We start from the raw sequence: 24,285 nt of genomic DNA, 5'->3' as shown, positions 1-24,285 counted from the left end.
CAACACTATTACAACCATCTTTCGACACTACTACAACCATCTTTCAACACTACTACAACCATCTTTCAACACTACTACAACTATGTTTCAACACTACTACAACTATGTTTCAACACTACTACAACCATCTTACAACACTACTACAACTATCTTTCAACACTACTACAACTATCTTTCAACACTACTACAACTATCTTTCAACACTACTACAACTATCTTTCAACACTACTACAACTATCTTTCAACACTACTACAACCATGTTTCAACACTACTACAACCATGTTTCAACACTACTACAACCATGTTTCAACACTACTACAACCATGTTTCAACACTACTACAACCATGTTTCAACACTACTACAACCATGTTTCAACACTACTACAACCATGTTTCAACACTACTACAACCATGTTTCAACACTACTACAACTATGTTTCAACACTACTACAACTATCTATCTCAATTCAGTGTGTGTGTTGGGGTGAGTAATGTAGTGTCTATTCTATCATGATTATCATCATCTTTTAATTGTAGTCAAGATGATGGAGTTCACACATTTTATTGTAATGATACCATCCTCTCAGTTTTGATCTTTTCTGTTTTTAACAGGAGAGGGTAATTAGTATCGGTTCTATCATTATGAGACCATCCTTCCAGGCATTATATATTTCTTTGAGTACTTGTTCTGTTGTAGCTAGACTATCCGCCAAGCCTCCCTCTTTAGAAAAGTATACGTCTGTTTGTCATGATACTATCCTCACATGCATTACCTCCTTCTTTGGGGGTTAGTCTAGTATACATTTGTCCGTCAAATATACTAATAAAATGTTTCCTCTTGTCACATACTTTTGCTAATAATTTTCTATTCATTTGATGTCCCTTTACCGTTGTTCATTGGTCAGACGTTTTCTGATACGATGCAAACTCACTCTCCACTAATGTTTCCGACTTCTTGATACGAAGATTGATATTCTGTTTGGATTATTCTAACTGCTGTTCTCATCTTGAGTGCTATTTGCATAACGTTTCAGTCGATGTAACCTTTTTTTTTTTTAACTTGGGAGTCACCACTTATCAAGTCCCGAAGGCTGCTCAAGGATTGGGTTAATGAATGTAAGATTGTAGTGTAGTAATTGTTAATGGTGTAAATTGGGTAGAATTTGTTTATTCATGGGGCGGCTCGACCAGAACTTGTTTACATTGAATTTGTATTCAACCAGGAAGCAAGCTAGCGGAACAGTGTTCCACAGGCGGGCAGTTCTGGGGAAGAAGCTTTGTCCTTGGAGTCCACGTTTAGATTTAGGCACAGATAGAGAGTGTGGGAAATCATATATAGTGGGTATAGCTAGTCATGCTTTCTGTGAAAGTTTGGCAAGGAGGAACTATAGATTGGAATACAGCCGAACACTTGCCATAAAAATAATGATAGAGAAGAGACAAGCTCACAACGTCTCTTTTGTAAGGACGAGAAAATGGCATCACCTACTAGGTTTCCAAGCTGGTTTTAAACTCTACCAAGGCTGGATAGAGTGCGCCAAGAAGTTCCTGCCCAGATGTGGCAACTGTACTCTATTTTAGGAGTACTAAAATGGCTTTTATACAGATAGACTGGAACAGTAGAGTGATCCAACCATTTTTCCAGCGATCTTGGCAACAGATTTGATGTATGTGTTCCATTTCAGATCAGGAGTGAAGGTCAGTCCCATAAGCTTGTCAAGACACAGAGGTTTCCCAAGACGAGAACCATTCATTTCACTTGGAGTGTGATGGGGGTTAGAGCAATTGTGATGAAAGGAGAGAAGCTTGGTTTTTGATACGTTAAAATTAACCAGCCACCTTTTCCCCATTGTACCACTTTCTCAAGATCAGAATGAGAGAGTCAGAAAGACCTTGCTCGTTGCTGGCCTTTGAAGTGTTGCCATAGATTGTGATATCGTCTTCATAAATGTCTATGAATGAGCTAAGAATGTGATTTCAGTGATCATTGATGAAGATCAAGAAGAGAGTTGGGCTCAGGATGGAACCTTGAGGGACGCCAGCATTAATACTATGAATTTCTGATTTTTACCCATCAACGACTATTCTTATAAGCCTAGCAGAAAGAAAGGATTAAATAATTGAGAGGACATTTCCAGCTATTCCATAGCTGGCGATTTTGTGAAGTTGACTTTTATGCCAAACTCTATCAAAAGCCTTTGATATGTCAAGAGCTATTGCTTTATAAATGAAGCTCCTGTTGAGAGATTCACTAATCATCCAACCTTCTTCAGATGTACCTTGTCGAATTTGGAGAATCTACATGAAATTTCAAGCAGAACCCTTTCATTCTGTCAGTCATGATTGCATGGAAATCCTAAGTAATTCACAATTGTATTTTTAGTGTTGCTCGCAATCAGGACTTTCTACCTTTAGAAGTGTGTAACTCCTGGCTAGTACTTTATCCACTACACCACAGGTCCTTATGGAATAACACTCAAGATGAAAACAATAATCCAAATAAAATGAATCGCTCTTCAGTTGTCACAATCCAGTTGTAATGGAGCCACTGAGACGCTTGTATCAGCAGCTGCATGACACATATGCAAATAACCAAGCCAGTGCATGGAGTGATGTCACAACAGAGGAAGAGAAGAAAAAGAAAAAAGGGGAAAAAGGACACTCGTAGACAGCCAGTGAGAGCAAATACATGTTGGCAGCTTCTGCTGAAGACTGGAAAAACACATGCTTTTAAACCTGTGACTTCCTCCCAGACTAGCTACTTGTGCTGCCAGATCAGACTGTCTAAAGATATTGTGAGATATCTAAGGCTGATGTTAAGTCCTAGGGTTTGTATTACTATACACATAGATTCGTAAAAGTTGTCAACAAACAAATATATAACAAATAAATGTTATCAAAGGCAAGATAAGTAATTTTTCTACCTAACCGAATAATTTTTTTAGTGTTTTTATTTAATGTAACATGTGTATTCAGCTCGAAAAATATACTGTGTTTACCGATGTATTGGAAAATTTAAAATGGTGCCGAACTCTCTGTTGAACATGGTAAGTTTGGGAAAATGAGTTAAAAATAAAAAAAAACTATACAAAATACTGTTAACTTTTTGAACAAGATGCAATGTGTTGGAAAGTACCGGTAGTAAATGCCTTTTGTTAAAACTGAAGAAAAATACAGAGTCAAATTTCTTCCTTTTGTTTGTTTCTTTGCGACTGTCTCAGACACAACGTATTGGGTCTGAGTGTTAAAATGTAACAACACTGTTGAAGAAGATTAATGACTGCGTTATACAATGGCTCAACTATCTCCAAATTCCACTGTGCAGTCATGCTTAAACACTTTCTCCCAAATTTTCCTGCGATTTAAGTAATTCATGCTTCTACAGTGGTTTTTCCGAGCAAGAATGATTCACATGACTTTTACAGTGTAACCAATTAATAATTAAAAACACTTGCAGGTCCAAAAATATTACATAGGATTCCCTCAAATATAGCAGAGAGGATGGTAGTGTAGTATATATTTGTTCACTATAATAGCTCCCAGGCATTACACTCCTTCCTTTTTGGAAATGGGTAATGTAGTATCTGTTCTGTTGTCATGATACCATCCTCCCAGATTAGCTACTCGTGCTACCAGATCAGACCGTCTGAGGATAGTTTTTCTTACCTAAAATTAATGTTATTGTTTTTCTTAGCTAAAATTAATGTTATTGTTTTTCTTAGCTAAAATTAATGTTATTGTTTTTCTTACCTAAAAATACATAAAACATTAATATTATTGTTTTTCTTACCTAAAATTAATGCTATTGTTTTTCTTACCTAAAATTAATGCTATTGTTTTTCTTACCTAAAATTAATGTTATTGTTTTTCTTACCTAAAATTAATGTTATTGTTTTTCTTACCTAAAAATAATGTTATTGTTTTTCTTACCTAAAAATAATGCTATTGTTTTTCTTAGCTAAAAATAATGTTATTGTTTTTCTTAGCTAAAATTAATGCTATTGTTTTTCTTACCTAAAATTAATGTTATTGTTTTTCTTAGCTAAAATTAATGCTATTGTTTTTCTTACCTAAAATTAATGTTATTGTTTTTCTTAGCTAAAATTAATGTTATTGTTTTTCTTACCTAAAAATACATAAAACATTAATGTTATTGTTTTTCTTACCTAAAATTAATGCTATTGTTTTTCTTACCTAAAATTAATGTTATTGTTTTTCTTACCTAAAATTAATGTTATTGTTTTTCTTGGCTAAAAATACATAAAACATTAATGTTATTGTTTTTCTTACCTAAAAATAAAACATTAATGTTATTGTTTTTCTTACCTAAAAATACATAAAACATTACTGTTTTTCTTTTTTTTTAATACATAAAACATTATTGTTTTTCTTACCTAAAAATACATAAAACATTAATGTTATTGTTTTTCTTACCTAAAAATACATAAAACATTAATGTTATTGTTTTTCTTACTTAAAAATACATAAAACATTAATGTTATTGTTTTTCTTACCTAAAAATACATAAAACATTAATGTTATTGTTTTTCTTACCTAAAAATACATAAAACATTACTGTTATTGTTTTTTCCTTTCCCTTTGCAAAACTCAATCATGTTCAATCATATTCTATTAAGTCAAAAACGAAAACAGTAAATTTCATTTACAAAATCTGAACACTTTTTCTAAAATTATGGGCCTTTGCATTAAATAACTCAAACGGTTGATACACAGTAAAAAAAAACAACCAAACCAAACTCCACCAATAAATATTTGAAGATATAAACAACTTGAAAAATAACAATTATTTTTCAAAATTACTAGATTTAGCATTAAATATCCTCAAAGGAATTGATATGCCATAAAACAAAACAACCAAACCAAACATCTTCAATAAATATTTGAAGATGTAAAAAAAAACTTGACTCATAAAACCTTTTCCCAAAATTATTGGATTCTGCATTTGATTAGGGTTGATATGCAATCGGGAGTATATATTTATTAGTTTAATATCATAATGGATGAGTACATACGATTTATTTTTTATGTGCGATAAATTGAATAGTAGTCTGCTTTAGTTCCCTCTAAAGAACAAGTGCACGGTGTATAATGAAAGGTGAATTTATATAGGTTGTGTTTTCTCTCTTTTTTTTTGTTTTCTTTTCTTGTGGGTGGGTTCATCTCAAATTTCAACAGGTTTTCCTGTCGCTCAGGCACGCCATAATATAAAATTGTTTTTCCTCATAATAATGCATCCGACATCTTGCTTCTGCTGCCGCCTACCCCGTCATTTGGTGACACGCCCTTTTTAGTAAAGCATTTGTCATCAAGTTCAACCTTTAAGCAGGTTACCCTCTTCCATACACTTTAGAATAATAATGAAATACGTTGACATAATTATCGAGTGTGTGTCTTTATACAAGCCTACTTCTCTCTCTCTCTCTCTCTCTCTCTCTCTCTCTCTATATATATATATATATATATATATATATATATATATATATATATATAATGCTAGCAAAGAGATTTGACGTTGCCCGGGATTGAATGATGATCAATGAATGTTTCACACTCCCATATTTTTATTGTCATTGAAATCGCCATTTTTTAATCAAATCAATTGTCTGCTCTAGTTGGGGACCCATCACGGTACACTCACATCCCACCCTGCAGTGACTTAGTTCACAATGTATTGTAGTCTACATTGCAGTGTAGAGGACCTAATGTTGATTTTATAAAATTATTTTTATATATAACGCCTTGAATAAAAGTTTAAAATACAAAAGTCAAGTATCACGGTTCAGTTATGCACTGAACAGAAACATTCATTTCAAACGTGCTCCTGTCTTATTAAAGAACCTACTGTTGATTTTATATGCCGGACCTTTCTGCTTGTATGGTAATAAAACTTCTCAAATGCACGTGTGATGTTAGGCTGTGAAATCAAAATTGCCCGTTCCTTCTTTCATTAGATTTTTTTCGATTATCAATACTTATCAAAGACATTCTGATACAAAACCTATCTAAGAACACTATCTGATACATAAAGTACATTTGTGTAAAATTTCATAAAAATCGCCCCAGCCGTTTTGGAGCCCATAGGGAACAAACTCTGTCTCTCACATACACAAACACAAAGTTCCTTTTGTTTAATACTAGATAGAAATATATATGATTGCTTCTTCTTGACGGAAGTTTGCCATCTCTTCAGTTAAGTGTTGCGTGGCTGTGTGCACGTAGGTGACTTTTTAACCCAATTTTAGTCATACATGAAAGTACACATATGTGACATAAAAAGTTTATTGTAAAGGTGTTTGCATGATAATATTGTGAATCCTCGAATGTCATGTGAGGCCACTTCTAGATTGACCACAAATATAACAACTTAGCGTTGCCAGGTGTGCTGTAAAAGCCTCCTCATATGACTATCGTTCCTGTCTTTGGTTGTATAATTTCAGATGATTTACAAAACCAGCTTTTGACAAAAGGTATCTGCCACATATAGTGCACTTCAGTTCCTGTTGTAATTTCTCTGACATTATATTTTCATCCTGTTTTCTTAAAACGCATTTTAAGACAACAAGGTCTACATGCTGCTCTTCAAGAATTTGAAAACTTTCTCTGATGGTTTTTCTTCCACAGTGATCGATCTTTCACTTGGGCTTCCTAGTTATGTACATCCATCTCAAGTATTTTCAAGTTGTTTTTCAAAGAATCCCTAAACCTTTTCCTTGGTTTGTGCTGTGGTCTTTTATCCCTATCTATCTCGCCATAAACAGTTGTTTAGGAATCTTTTTGTCTTCCATCTTAACCAAGTGTCGAGTCCAGCGCATCTGATTTTGAATGATTTTCATTTCTATTCTAGTACTATTTGATCGTTCAAGAACTACAGTGTCAGGCGTTAGAGTCCTCCAGTTAATATTAAGTATTCTCTGAATACAACTTTGATGACATCTTTCCAATAGCTTGGAATGTGTTCTATATGTCGTCCAAATCTCTGACCCCTATAGCAGAGTAGTGATAATGCATTATTCGTAAACACTTAGCTGTTTTTGATGTGATTCCCCAATCTGACCACACGTTTCTCCAGTTTGCCAAAAGCAGAACTGGTTTTGGCTATTCTGTGATTTATCTCAGCGTCAAGCGTACAGTTCTTATTCAGCATACTACCAAGATATACCAAGTTGTCCATAACATTTAACTTCTTACCATTGGCGAAGATGTTTGGTTCAACATATGGCGTTTCTATAGAAGGTGATTATATAACATGTTTTCTAAAGGCTGATGGTAATTCCAAAAACCTTACAAGCCTCTGATAACTTGTCCATAATTATCTGCGTGTCCTCCACTGACTGTGGAACAAGGTTTGCATTATCTGTATATAAAAGTTTAAGAACAAGGTTCTGGAAAGTTTTTGACTTTGCGTTGAGATATCAAAGGTTGAAAAGTTTACCTGATGAATGAAACTGAAACTTCACCCCAATATCGCAATTGTTAAAAGCATGCATCAGCATCACAGTGAAATATATGGAAAATAATGTAGGAGCAAGGATATTATCTTGTTTCACACCGTTTTCAACTGATATTGGATCAGACAGAAACCCATTAAAGTTCATGCAGACTTTCATATCCTGGTGTAACTGCTGAAACATCTCCACAAAACTTGTAGGACAGTCTAGTTTCCTAAGAATCTTCCAAAATCAATTGCGATTGATCGTATCAAAAGCTTTTGTCAGATCGACAAACACTTGATACAAAGGCACTCACCGCTCCGTACATTTTTCCATTAGCTGTCATGCATATTATGTCTATTATGCCATGATGAGATCTAAAACCACATTATTCTCTATCATAGAGGGACAAATCCATTTCATCAAACAATTTAACAACATCTTTGCTAGAACCTTTCTCACTGCTTCAAGCAAGTTAATGCCTCTATTATAACCACACTCGGATTTTGAACTCTTTCCTTTATAAATTGGGATCATTATTGCATCAATCCAATGTTGAGGGGCAGCATTACATAACAAGGATGAGTGCATAGACTATGTTTATACACTATCACCCCCAAACAACAATAATTCAAGAGATATCCCATCAAGTCTCCTGGTACTTTTCCCTTATTAATCACCCACACACCCGTGCACTCAAAGCCCAAACTTATAGGCTGATACACAAAACATTTGATAGACGTTTATACACTCATGACAACAAAGACACGATTTTATATGTGAAAAAAACATGACTGCTAATGAGAGTTTATCAACTAGACGATTGATGCATCCCTTTTGTAAAGACAATGAAAATGTTAAAACAAAATTACACATGCATGACGTTTCTGATTTTTTGAGATGAGGATTGGTGATTCATATTATTTGGATTCTTCAGACTACTGTTCTCATCTTCAGTGTCATTTCAATTTCGTGGCACAGTGGTTAGAGTACTTGGAAAAATCAATTGTAAAAAGTGATATTCTCCTGAAGGTTGGAGGTTCAATCCTCAGTGTAGGCGATTGAAAAATACAATTGTGAATTACTTAGGACCTCTATCCAATCATGGTTGAAGGAACAAGAGCATGCTACCCCCGTGAAGTAAATAAAGGATTCCACTCGAAATTCCGCCCAAATTCCCAAGTTCGACAGAAATATTCTCAAGTTTCGCAAGATACACCTGAAGAAGATTATATCGACCGAAGTGTTGTGAAAATCACACTCAAGATAAGAACAGTAGTCCGATGAATAATACAAATAATATGAAATTTACACCACTATCATGACTGCGCAGCGCATATTATACATACGTGTTTATATATCATATTATACATACATGTTTATATATCATATTATACATACGTGTTTATATATTATATTATACATACGTGTTTATATATTATATTATACATACGTGTTTATATATTATATTATACATACGTGTTTATATATCATATTATATATATGTGTTTATATATTATATTATACATACGTGTTTATATATCATATTATACATACGTGTTTATATATCATATTATATATGTGTTTATATATTATATTATACATACGTGTTTATATATCATATTATATATATGTGTTTATATATTATATTAAACATGTGTTTATATATTATGTTATACATACATGTTTATATATTATATTATAAATACATGTTTATATATCATATTATACATACGTGTTTATATATCATATTATACATACATGTTTATATATCATATTATATATGTGTTTATATATCTTTCTCTTCTCTCTATATTAGCACTTATCAAGGCCAATAGGCAACTCGAGGATAAACTCGACGATGAGAGTTCAAATGTGCACAGTATTCAAATTTGGGAAAGAGGATGGAACAACTTTCTCTTCTGCCCCTCTCTCACACTCTTTATCTTCTCTCTCTCTCACCCTGTTTCTCTTCTCTCTATATTAGCACTTATCAAGGCCAATAGGCAACTCGAGGATCAACTCGACGATGAGAGTTCAAACGTGCACAGTATTCAAATTTGGGAAAGAGGATGGAACAACTTTCTCTTCTGCCTCTCTCTCACACTCTTTATCTTCTCTCTCTCTCTCTCACCCTGAAAGATTCCTCTCCCCTAAGAATAAAACATATGTTCAATATCTGCTTTTGTTTTTTCATTGTTTATACGGTCCCGGGCAAATAATATGAAATTTACACCACTATCATGACTGCGCAGCGCATATTATACATACGTGTTTATATATCATATTATACATACATGTTTATATATCATATTATACATACGTGTTTATATATTATATTATACATACGTGTTTATATATTATATTATACATACGTGTTTATATATCATATTATATATATGTGTTTATATATCATATTATATATATGTGTTTATATATTATATTATACATACATGTTTATATATTATATTATACATACGTGTTTATATATCATATTATACATACGTGTTTATATATCATATTATACATACGTGTTTATATATCATATTATACATACGTGTTTATATATCATATTATACATACGTGTTTATATATCATATTATACATACGTGTTTATATATCATATTATACATACGTGTTTATATATCATATTATACATACGTGTTTATATATCATATTATGCATACGTGTTTATATATTATATTATGCATATGTGTTTATATATTATATATTGTTTATATATTATATTATACATACGTGTTTATATATTATATTATACATACGTGTTTATATATCATATTATACATACGTGTTTATATATTATGCATACGTGTTTATATATTATATTATGCATACGTGTTTATATATCATATTATGCATACATGTTTATATATCATATTATACATATGTGTTTATATATTATACATACGTGTTTATATATTATATTATACATACGTGTTTATATATCATATTATACATACGTGTTTATATATTATACATACGTGTTTATATATTATATTATGCATACGTGTGTATATATCATATTATACATACGTGTTTATATATTATACATACGTGTTTATATATTATACATACGTGTTATATATTATATTATACATACGTGTTTATATATCATATTATACATACGTGTTTATATATCATATTATACATACGTGTTTATATATCATACTATGCATACGTGTTTATATATCATATTATGCATACATGTTTATATATCATATTATGCATACGTGTTTATATATCATATTATGCATACGTGTTTATATATTATATTATGCATACGTGTTTATATATCATATTATACATACGTGTTTATATATCATATTATGCATACGTTTTTATATATCATATTATGCATACGTGTTTATATATTATATTATGCATACGTGTTTATATATCATATTATGCATACGTGTTTATATATCATATTATGCATACGTGTTTATATATTATATTATACATACGTGTTTATATATCATATTATACATACGTGTTTATATATCATATTATACATACGTGTTTATATATCATACTATGCATACGTGTTTATATATCATACTATGCATACGTGTTTATATATCATATTATGCATACGTGTTTATATATCATATTATGCATACGTGTTTATATATCATATTATGCATACGTGTTTATATATTATATTATGCATACGTGTTTATATATTATATTATGCATACGTGTTTATATATTATATTATGCATACGTGTTTATATATTATATTATGCATACGTGTTTATATATTATGCATACGTGTTTATATATTATATTATGCATACGTGTTTATATATTATATTATGCATACATGTTTATATATTAGATTATGCATACATGTTTATATATTATATTATGCATACGTGTTTATATATCATATTATACATACGTGTTTATATATTATACATATATTGAAAGACACGCAGTGGGGTCGGTATATACATGCATGTGTAACATGTGCAGATTTCTTGAAGACATGTTAATTGAAATGACTTTTATGTTTTTCTTCAAATCAATCATCTTTATAAAGTTTCAAAATAAAGATAAAACGTTAATGAATATATAAACAATTTTGGTTTGTCTTCTTTTTTTTTTTTCATTATATATACTAGCAGGCCACCCAGCGTTGCCCAGTAGTAAAATATGCTTAAATATGTTTTAATTTATGCTGATTTTGTATTTATTATTACAGCCAATTTTCTATTGTTTACTACATTTTAACCAATATATAGTAGTGATTTCAAATGTTTGAAAAAAAAAATGACTTGGGTGCCAACAGCTAGAATCGAAACTAAAACATTTAGCTCTTTAGTAGTATTAACTACTGTCTGAGCTAACAACACATGTATATCAAAACTTGACAAATTAACGACTTCACCGATTTTTCTGACAATAAAAATATGGGAGCAATGTCGAGTCTCCATGCTAATATGTATATATATATAGAGTGAGAGAGAAATAAATAAATATATATATATATATATATATATATATATATATATATATATATATATATATATATATATATTAGAAAAATTTCATCTATTCGATTACTATTTTCATTTTTTCCTTATATTGAATTAATTATATAATTATGATATATACACTAGCAGAGGTACCCTGCATTGTCCAGGTGTGGAGAGGTTTTATATTAAGGGTAATGAGCCTAAAAAAATGTTTCAAACGAAAATAATAAAATTAACCAACCCCCTAAAAATGAAAATAGCAGCGAGTACCCATGCGAGTTCAAAAAAAAAATAAATAAGGCTTGAACCTGTAATGCTATGAGGAAAAGGAAGTGAAAAAAATGCGAACAGTTTAGTCGCCACGCCAACCGCGACAAATGACGTTGACGACATTTGAAATAAGGTTAGTCATTGCAAGGCGTATGATAACTTTGCAAAAATATTGACAAAAAAGTGACCTCTCTTTATAAAAAACGGCCCAGTTTAAGATGGAAGAATGAATGTTTTTGGACAATTTTTGGATATTTGTTGTTTGAGAGACTGAGCTTTCAAATGATACCAATTTTGTTAGTGTTGGTTGCGTGTGTTGAAAGTTTTTGCAGACATACAAACATACATACACACACTAACAGACATTTAAGATTTATATTATAGAGTAGCGGTAGCAGGGGGAGGGTACCCGGCGTGGCTCGGGTGTTTGTAGGTGTGTGTGTTGGGGAGGGTGATCAAAACAACCCTGTTTTAAAAAAAAATGTTGGCCGGGTGTTTGGAGGTGTAAAAGAAAAAAAGTTTTAGTAGGAAAGTAGGCTTGAACCGCGAATCTTTGATGTGGAGATGGAAACGAAATGGAAAAAAACCCTGAGACCTAGTCATCTCGGCTACGAGAGAAGAGGAATGAAAAGCATCTTAATTTAACGTTTATGAAATGAAATTAACAGGTGCGAGAAACTTAAGTCGCGTGATGTTTAACCTTGAAACATGACGCGGCTGCAAGCCAGTTTTCGCTTGTTTTATACTGAAAAGCGAAAGATACACGGGACGCTCTAAAAATCTGGAAAAAATAACACGTGAAAGTCGGGGAAATTAAATAGACAGGCGACCCCCGTAACTCATATAATCATTTAGACGTGATATAAAAAGTTTTAAGAAGGAATGAGCCAACTGAAAAGTCCAGCAAAAAAAGATATACACAAAAAGCGAATCACTTACATACATACATACATACATGATGATTGCAACGTCTTGTCAGACGAGTGCCACTCCCTCAGACACTTGAATTCCATGAGCCCAAAAATGACTTCCATCGCCACAAGACCATTTTTATAGACAAATGCCTGAGAGAGTATCTATACACAGATGATGTTACAGAGTCTTAGCTTTGTACGACAGCTAAGTCTCTCTCTCGGTTCAAAATGCTGAGATCCAGCAACAAGCAAGAGCAAGATAGCCAGCAACAAGTTAAACTGCAGACCAGCTTAATGCGGGTACTGGTCTCCCGCTTTATGATTTTTTAAATCAGAGATTTTCTTCTCCTAGAAAGGTTGCCTTCACGGCTTATGGGAGCCCTCTCCACCCCAGCACACACATACATACAAACACACATGGTGCTAGTTGGCCGTTAACCCCAAAAAAGGGTTCATTCGCCCTTTGAAAGATCTTGTTTTTAATCCTTCAGGGAAACTAGCCGCCCTCCTCACCAAACAAATCTGGTGGGGGAACCAGTTTAGTCGCCGGTGACCCGACCATGAGGCAGGTAGTACTGGGTTACATGGTACCAGTAGCATATGACATGACCTGACATATACATACATACACACATACATACATACATACATACACACATACATACACACATGCATACATACACACATACATACATACATACATACACACATTTTCGCTTTTATGTATATAGATATAGATAGAGAGAGTGAGAGTGAGAGAGAGAGATAAAGGATTAAATGTGTAAATGGAATGGAGGAAGTGCGAGAAGTGGGGAGGTGCTAAATTCAAGTCCAAATAACCCACTTAAAAAAAGACAAACGGAATTTCAAGGAGATTTTGAAGGGTTTCGGAAAATAGTTATATACAATCATTATCACAGAGGGAAAAAATATGAAAAAGATACCTCCCCCCTTGACCACACTCCAGTTTTTATTAAAAATAATATTCATTGTGTAATTACTGAGAAAATAGACACAAACGTGTGCACATGTTCACTTTAAAGGGATGGTTAGAATCCTAAAAAGATCTCTTGGTTGAAATGCTTGAGATAGCAGGTGAATCTCTGACATTTGGTAGAACTCATCACCTGGTAGAACAAAATAAAAGTGAAGTTTTTTTAATTTTCTTAATTTAGGGGTAGACATTTTTTGTCAGTCAGTCTTGTAACCTTTTCCTTCCCTTTTGGGCTCTTGTAGGGATTGCCTTTAGGCTAGCCTATTTTAAAGTTTAGGGGATTGGATGCTCCTGATGAGGTCTCTTTTAGGCTGGTTTTGTCACTGATGAATTATAGAAGTAGTTAAACATCCTTCGTAGAACGTGAGGTCATGGCGCTTTCCCGGGTAATAGTACGTGAGATCGAACTCAGATGTAGTTTTTTGAGAGGCGTTTCCATTGAAAATGTGGAAATTTCTTCCATGAGTAATGTTATAGAAAGGCGTTCTCATTTTGTTTTTCCTCTCATTTGTCGATCCCATCAAACAAATAAAAGAAAATCCTTTGAACTCACTTTTTTTGAGAGACACTTCTATTTCCTGTCCATTCCATTTCACAAACAAATTTTGACAGAGCTGTCACTGGCTAGCGGGAATTTATTGTCGTCTGCTCTCATGCTGTCACGTCTCTCCCACTCCACTCTCTTCATCTTACTACCCTTGCTTCTGTCTTCACATGACGTCACTAGTCCTCCTACATATTACTGCTCCTCTCTCTATTTTACTGCAGCAATTGCTGTATACATGACATCACAGCACATTATGGTACACATGGAAGTAAAAGACTCTGAAGACCGGAAATTCGCAAGCCAGGACTCTTACCTTGAACATTTTCTTGATTCAATTTAGCATTGCAGAAGACATTGTGTCATAACCGTGCTCCAAAGCTGGTAGTTGACCTCAATGATTGTCCTCTTTGACTGAGGCAGGTCAAGAATCAAATAGAATTGCGATTTAATGAATCGTTACAAAATGATGAAGTTCAAACGAGATCATATAAGTCATAAGTTTCCAAGAATGTTTCTGTACAAATCCTTCCATTCAATTCTTATAGAGACAAGACAAGGTATATTTTATTTGAACAATATCAAACTGGAAACTCATTTTAGCGCCTTCAAAATGAAATTATGCACTTTCATACATGAGTAAAGAAAACTTCCGCCAAGAAGCTCAACTCCCATCAGCCATTGCCATATACTGGAATTGCTCCCAGCTATGCAAATTTCAATACAGAGAATTCTCAAATGACATGTTGTGCAAGTTTGGTCATGAAAACAAACTTCTCCAGTTATTATTTAACTCCCGTTTCATCATCGAAATTTGCATAAAAGTTATAAAAGCAGGAATACAAAATATGTTGAGTCAGAATTTTTTGTCACGTCAGTACTCTACTTGCTAAATGTCAGATTATTCTCAAGTGCCATATTGTGTCCCGTGAATTATTTCCAACATGGATGACTGCTAAACTTTTGGTTTTTAAGTTAAATTATTTTGCCTCAGAATTTATCGCTGTCAGTTAAAATATATTACTTTTGTTTTTGTTGTATTAAAAAAATGTGTTCTTTTTTGAACATGGGAGTCACCACTTATCAAGGCCTGAAAGCCAATCGAGGATAAAGGTTAATGGATATATGGTAGTCACTGAGACAACAGTGTATTAATGGTTAATGGTAGAAATTGGGTAGAAATGGATTATTTGGAGGATGCGGTTTAACAAGAACTTGTTTACATTGAACTTGAAGATGACTATATTGTAGTCAGTTGGAACACAGACCAGCGGAACAGAGTTCCACAGGCAGGTAGCTCTAGGAAAGAAGCTCTGTTTATGGAATTTGCTTTTAGAATTAGGTACAGATAGAGGGTGGGGGAAATTGTTGATAGTTGTTGTAGCTAGACGAGTGTTTTTGTGAAAGTTTGGCAAGTTGGGGCCATAGATTGAAGCTCAGACGAGCACTTACCATGAAAATAACAGAGCAAAGACAGGCTTGTAACGTCTCTTCTGTGAGAAAGAGGTTGCAAGGAAGAGAAAATTATATCATCTACTAGGTTCTGAAGATGGTTTCGAACTTTGTGGAGGTGTTATAGATTGGTCAGACAGAACCAGTAAATTATCTGTTTATCTGTCTATCTATCTGTTTATCTAATTATTTCTGTGTATCTATGTATCTATTTATCGATCTATCTATCTATCTGTTTATATAAATATCTGTCTATCTAGTGATGAGTGGACAGCGGAGATTGGAATAGCCATATTTTGACAGGTTGTTAAACCTGTCAAACTGTGACCATGGCAAGTTTGCACCGGAAAGTATCTGAACAGAGACTGAAAGTAATGTGTCACATGTCATGTGTTCCGGTTTGACAAGCATAGTATTGAGTTGGGTTTTAGTTTTAAGATGCCAAAGAGACAGATGGGTTAAACAAGTCTCACCATAAGGGAGAACCAGTCTCAAAATGGAGACAGAAACAACAAGCCAAAGATCGTTGGTCATTCCATTTCTGCTAAAACTAATACCTGGGAATGAATAAAATATCAAAAAACATATTATTTTGGTCTGTCTTGTGAAGAGTCTCCCTTACAGCAGATCCGGATCCCCAAGATGGTTAAAGAAATTCCCAGAAGAAACAATAGCAGAACAGGTATGCTGTTATGTATATCTTGTTATATGTTTCAACGCATACATCAACACTACTAGATGCGAGAAATCATGGGCCGTAAAACAGACAATTAAGGATACAAGGATAACAGTCCATTATTCAATGTACATACATACATACATACGGTCCGTTTATGATAAGAACGCACAAACATTTAGAAGTGTCATGCATACACATTCAAACACATCACGCATCACGATGAAACAGTATACACATATATAGAACTCTTCAGCGACACAAATATGTCACAAATGCAAACATGTATGTTTATTTAGTATGGTATATACGTGGTTGGATATGTAATCACCACACTACAATGCAACAAAGGCAGGATAGAGTGCTTTGAGCAGCTTTTGCAACAGTACTCCCATTTTAGGATGTATCTGCCTCTTATGTACAGGTTGTATTGGGAGTTAGATATCTTCTGGAGCGGTAAAACAACACAACCATTTTTCCAGCAAATTGCAACAGATTTGATGTAAGTCTTCCATTTCAGGCCAGGAATAAAGGTCAGACCCAGAAGTTTGTCAAAGCAGGGAGCCTCTTTTAGACGAGAGCCATTCATATCAATTGAGGCCAAATAGAATCAGAGCATTTATGATGAATGTGCCCATATATTGTTCAAAGTAATTCTGAAAAAGAATATCTCGTCTTTGTGGGTGTGTCTTGTGTAGGTTTTGATTTGTAGGTGGACACACATATACTATAAATTACCCTCCCTCCTCCCTTAAAAAAGAGAAACTCTTAAAATTCAACTAATTTTCTATTTTTCTCCTTTTTTCTTTCTGCAGCGTCATCCGAAAATGGATTTAAACAAAACTGATTTGTTACGCCTTCTTAGTTATTTAGAAGGAGAATTACAAGCGAGAGATGTTGTCATAGCAACGTTAAAAGTAAGTAAAATACACTTTTCTTTTTCTTTTTCTCCATTTTTTTTTTCATTTATAAAAAAAAATTGTTTTTTTTTTATTCTCATGGTTTTTATCTCTTTCAGTTGAGTAAAACATATCCTATCAGATAGTTATATCAATAATAGATGTATGTAGTGCCAAACTTTCCTGCAGTTTCATGGCATCACCAATCATTAGAAATCTACCGACCTCTGATATTATTCAAAAAGCAAATAAATTAACAGTATTTCCTCAATTGGCATCAAATATTTTTGGTCCCCCGATTTATCGGAGAGGGATGTATGTTTTCAGTGACGTCCGTCCATGCGTGCATGCATCTGTCCATTAGTCCGGACGATTGCCAGATAATCGTCCATTAGTTTTTCCTGAAATTTTGCCACAAATTTTATTTATAGATGTGCACAGTAAAAAATTTTTTTTTTGTGAAAATTCCAGTTGCGTCCCCAGGGGCTCAAAAGAGGTAAAAAATGCCCCCCAAATGGCCAAAAATTACATAACTTTTGATCCATCCATTAGATTTTTCTGAAACTCGGCCAAAATGTAGAGCCCATTGTTCTTAATATAAATCCAGTATGTATGACCTTGGCAAAATTCTGGTTTGCGTCCCCGGGGAGTTTTAGTGCTAAAAACGGCCCTTTTTATAGCTCTTTTTTCATATTTCTCAACAAGAACTTGATATATCTGACTATATAGTGGGTTTTCACAGTGGTCAACTCAAATATACATATGTTAAGACTTGAAACTGCACTGTTATCCATTTACAATGGGATTCTGTGTCCTCAGGGGTTCAAAAGAGATTAAAAATGCTCCCAAATGGCCAAAAATGACACTTTTTGTCCCATAGCGTTTGATCTATCCATTAGATTTTCCTAAAACTTGGCCAAAATGTGGAGACTATTGTTCTTAATATAAATTCAGTATGGGTGACCCTGGAAAAATTTTGGTTTGCATCCCTCTTAAGAAAAAACGTGCCTTTTTGGAGCTCTTTTTTCATATTACTTAAAAACTTGATATGTATGTCTATATAGTGGTTTTCCATAGTTCTGAATTCAAATATACATGTCTTAAGGTGTGAAACCGCACCATTTTTCCATTTTCACCGGGATTCGGCATTCCCAGGAGCTCAAAAGGGGGTCACAAATGCCTCAAAATTGCAAAAAATGACACTTTTTACCCCATAACATTTTCCCCATCTATTAGATTTTTCTGAAACTTGGCAAAAATGTGAAGGCAACGTTGGTCCTTCACACTTCTCACATTCATTATTTCTTCACCATTTTTTTGTGGCATCATCTCATATGCAGCCCAAGAGTGGGAGCACGCACATGCGGCTTGTTTATCTTTATACACTAGTGTGAAATACAATGTCATGTATAAACTCATCTAGCTGCAACCACAGCAAAGAACTTGCCGTTTTCTCTCTACTAAAAACGAAATGAAACTTCTATGAACAAAGTTTCTTTCCTAGAATATCCATCTTTAGAACAAAGCAATCCACTACCCACCCCATTTATTGTTTCCAGTCTTTTAATCCTTTGGGTTTGCTTTTTCAAATAATGCCGAAATTAAACACTAGTTGGCTACATTTCTGATGATTGGTGATTTTGTGAAACTGCAGTAAAGTTTTAAAGCTCAGTGTATATGCAGCAATATTTATATGCTGATGCATTAGAAGGTTAAAATCAAGCAGATAATGAAACATGCCATTAGCAGTTAGGACTATATGTGGCAAGATATGATGTAACAGATAAGCTGATCAAATCTTTCTCTTTTTTTCTGGATGTTTTCATGGGGAACGAAAAAATAAAAAACTACCTTCCATCCACTAAGTTGTCTTTAAATTTATATATCTTTAGTATATTATAATTTTTGCCCTGTCGCCTTCCTCCTCTTGAAAACTAGACCACCTATAAGTCATGAGTGGTGACCTGTGATGTCTCAGTGGCTTGGAAAATATGTTTCAGGCAGTGGAAACGGCAAGTAATAAATGCCTTTTCTTTTAACTAAAAAGCAAAACTTGAGTTGAATTTCCTTTGTTTCTATGCAAGACTTGTACACAGTGTTGAGTCCGTGTTAAAATGTAACTACCACGTTACAGTGTGTTCTAAGCAATTTTTTAAAAAATATAAACAGTTATCCTACTTCTAGAATTATATCTGACAACTTTATTCAGCATTAAATAACTCATAGATTGTTGATATTCCCATAAACTAAACCAAACTATTGTAACTTTAAAAACTAATCAATTTTTAAAAAATTACCTCCCTTGAAAATTAATGAATATAATATTAACAAAAAAAAATTTTTCATAATTTTTTTAATAAATTACTTTAATTACTATTAATATCAGCAAAACTGTTGCACATGTATAAGAAAATGGGACAATAAAATTCCAAATGAATAACATCAAACATCCAATTGAGTTATCTGTTCTTCGTTCAACACTTTATATTTTTAAAATATAAATTCATTTCAGTTGTCTCAAATGGTCTTCACAGAGTCTGAATTTTGTCACTACATGCTTGTTCTTCACGGCCCTGCTTCTTGGCTTGAAGTACGTCTATTCACTTATGTGACTAAACTCCAACTCTTCTTAACTGACTAAACTTCCCGACCTTCTTTGAGAAAGATGTAAAACAAGCTTGCAAAGCTCCAGGATCTGATAGCATACCCTCAGAGATATATTACATAGGTAATCCCGCATTGACAAAAAAGCTACGTGAGCTATTTCTTTCATTCGGGGCAAAGGACCTAATTCCCCAGGAATTCAAACATGCATTCATAGTAGATATTTACAAGAGGAAAGGAAGATAGGGTTGCGACAACCACAGAGGAATATCTCTGTTCAACATATCTAGTAAAATTCTTGCAAGGCTGCTACTTAATCGCTTAACCAAACACCTGGAAGATGGCCTCCTCCCAGAAAGTTAATGTGATTTTTGCATGGGGTGTGGTACAGCGGACATGGTATTTGCCGCTCATCAACTTTAGGAACAATACCAGGACCTTTACACAGCATTTGTCGATCTGACTAAGGCATTTGACACTGTAAACTGGGCAGGTCTATGGAAGATCATGACCAAATTTGGATGTCCTGATAAATTAATTTCATGAAACAATTTCATGATGGGATAACTTGTGTCTTAGATAATGGAGAGGCTTCTGATGACTTCCCAGTCAATGATAGTATCAAACATGGCTGCTTAATTACTGCTACGCATTTTAGCATGATGTTCTCGACAGTGTTGATGGATGCATCCAACACAAAAGACCCCAGAGTAAGCATCAACTACTAAACAGACGGGAAATTGTTTAACTTACGACTTAGTACTGTCATCAGGATTAAGATCACCATCATATGAGACCTTGTTTTTGCAGATGACTTTGCCTGCAATGCCAACAGAGCAACAATTCAGTCTGACTATTAATCTAAAGACCAAAGTGATGTACCAGCCTGCTCCTGGGAAAACGTATGTTGAATCTCGGATCTTAATTCATGGAGCTAACCGAAAAGCTGTGGACAAATTCACTTACTTGGAGATGATGAAGTCAATTCCAGGATAGCCAAGGCTAGTGTTTCTTTTGAACATCCCAGAATCACTGTGAGAGAGCATAGAGGAATTCGGCTGCAGACTTCAATTATTATATGATTCTTATCATCCTCATGTATGCTTGTGAAACTTGAACCATATATGCTAGACATGCCAAGAAACTTAACCATTTCCACATAACCTGCCTCTAAAGATTTGTTAAAATCAAGTTGCAAGACAAGATATCAGACACAGCGGTTTTAGTTTAGTCAAACCTTTCTTCAGTACACACCATGTTACAGCAGTGCCAGGTTTGTTGGGCAGGTCATATATGCCGTATGCCTGATTCAAGGCTCCCAAAACCACTCCTCTATGGTAAATTGTCCAAAAAAAAAAAGACCCATGGAAGGACAGCGAAAACAGTTCAAGGGAAATCTGAACATTTCCCCCAAATAGTTTAGTTTATATTCTAACTCATGGAAAAACTAGCCCAATACAAATGTTCCTGGCATACCACAACTCACAAAAGGAACTACAATTGCTGAATCTTCATATAATGAAGAACGCAAGAGAAAACGTGATGTTTGAAAAGACGGAGCAGTCAGTACCTTTGCTACAGAATCATCGCACAGGTGTCCAGTATGTGGGAAATACTTCAGAGCTTGAATCAGTCTAACAAGCCATTTTTGAACCCACAGTACAATTGCATGATCACGATCATCTTCGCAAGTGATGAAATACATTGAAAAGTTTCAACCATTACATTGAGAAAGGATCTTCAGATCAAGTAGATGACTTGCCTGACTTTTTTTTAGCCATCTTGATATAATGGTGTTGTCTACAACAGTATCATGGTCATATGCATTATTGATGGAATTGAGTGGTTATAAATAAGATTGCTTTTTGTAGAATTCAGGGGTAAATCCCAGTTCAGCTTATCCTGAAATTGATTGATTTTAGGTTGGACTAATAATAATGATATACATGCAGTACAGGAAAAGGGAGGGTAAAAAAATGGCAACTGGCAATATGTTTTCTTCTATTCACGAGTCAAAAACAGATTTGGATCATTTTCACACCAATGCATATACAGATCAATGGATAATAATGAGATCGCCTGGTCAGTGAGAAAATTAAAATTTTTCTAACACTTATTTGAAATTCCAAGTTAAAATCATTAATTTAAAAAATCAGCAATCAGCAATTACAAGAAACCTTTTCAACCACTGGTTGCCATGACTAATAACATCCTACCAGAGAGTCTATTTTTTAAACTGCTTGGCCTAACATTCACAGGGAATCGGAAAAGCCGGACGAGACGCATAACAAAATTTACTCTATACAGGTTATATCAAGAAATCCAATGAGTAGCACAACAAAGTTCACTATACACAGGTTTGAACCCTTCTACACCCCCCACCCACCAGCAACCTGCTTTTATGGTGCTCAGGCACACCTCAAAATCATGTGTGAGACGTGATTTTTCAAAAACTGCGAAACCGTGGGCATTAAAGGACCATGTAAGCCATCTTGGATCTTTTTGTTTTTCCTTCTTAGCCCGCAGGACAGACAGACACGAGCACGTTTTTGAAATAATGTTGTAATGAAAATGTAATGTAATGAAAATAATAAATTACCAACAGAGATGATTTGATCTTTGGAATTTTTGCAAACTATTCTATTACACTAATATATATATATATATATATATATATATATATATGCAGTTTTTGGGAAGTAAGAATTTTTTTTTCATGAGTTAAGGTTTGTTTGTTTATTATATTTTTTGTTTTGATACATTTTTTTTGAATTTTTAGAAAAACAACTGCTTATAGTTTTCTTAGAATCAGGATTTCCAAGAATATTGTTTTAGTTTTCAAAATTTTGCAGATTTTCTGATTTGCTCAATTAACGATTGAAAATTGTAACCTGCAGTTTGATTGGTTAATCGCCAGCTTCCAGTTGTTTACATAAAAGCAGATACTGAAAAGAAGTTTTAGCATGGGTTATAAATTGTACCAGTGCTTGTTTTCAATTAAAAGAAAAATTTGAGGCTAATGTATTCACATACACACATAGTAGCTAATGAAGACGATGATCAATGATAATATAAACAAATCAATATAGAAAGCAAATGAATAAACTAGGAGCCCCTTTCCTCTCCTCTCTGTTTTTTCACCCCTTGAAAGATCAATTGATCACCCCCCCCTCCCCACACTGTTTTGATGGTATTGGTTTTAAAAAAAAAAAAAAGTGAATAAAAAATAAAAACTGGAGAAAATGTCCAAATAAAGAAACTGGATTGAATACTCTGCTTTATAAAAATCCAATGATGATGATTATCATAATCATATTCGATTTAACATTCATTTCACACACTGGCATGTGTTAGGCTGCTATTTTTTTTTTTTTTTTTTTACACAGGCATCACCACATTATCAAGGCCAAGAGGCCACTCAAGGATAAAGGTTAAAGAGTGTACAGTAGAAATTGGACAATATAGTAATCATTAGTAATGAAAATTTGTTAAATTTGATAACTTATATGGAACGGCTCATCAAGAACTTATTTACGTTAGACTTGAACACAACCATATTGTACTCAACCGGAAAACAGGAAAACGGAAGACAATTCCACAGGCATGCAGTTCTAAGAAAGAAGCTTTGTTCATGGAATCTACGTTTAGGTTTAGGCACATATAAAGAGTGAGGGGAATTATTGATAGTGTTTTCAGCTAGACGAGTGTTTCTTGTAAAAGTTTGACGAGGGGTAACCATAGACTGAAGCTCAGTCGAACACTTTCCATGAAAATAACGATACATCAGAGACAAGCTTGCAACATCTCTTCTGTGAGATAGAGGTTGCAGGGAAGAGAAAAGGACATCTCTTACGAGGCTACAAAGTGTATTTTGAACTCTATCAAGGCAGGACAAGTTCTTTCTAGCAGCTCCTGCCCAGATGTGGCAAAAGTATCCCATCCTTGGACGTACCTGGCTCTTATATAGATAGAGAATTGCAT

At 33.8% G+C, this 24,285-nt stretch overlaps 1 protein-coding gene across 1 annotated transcript in view; it reads left to right on the top strand.

Annotated features, from left to right (window-relative positions):
• LOC145265397 (cortactin-binding protein 2-like) overlaps positions 1–24,285 on the top strand; it is a 344,684-nt gene that overhangs the window by 105,445 nt on the left and 214,954 nt on the right. Inside the window, exon 2 of the mRNA XM_080121218.1 lies at positions 17,617–17,718. Coding sequence (XP_079977344.1) covers positions 17,617–17,718 — 102 coding nt within the window. The remainder of the gene's footprint in view (positions 1–17,616; positions 17,719–24,285) is intronic.

Source organism: Euprymna scolopes, chromosome 40 (assembly GCF_053919585.1).
Source record: "Euprymna scolopes isolate OS-2025 chromosome 40, ASM5391958v1, whole genome shotgun sequence".
NCBI classification, from domain to species: domain Eukaryota; kingdom Metazoa; phylum Mollusca; class Cephalopoda; order Sepiida; family Sepiolidae; genus Euprymna; species Euprymna scolopes.
This window is presented reverse-complemented; position numbering and strand designations above follow the sequence as displayed.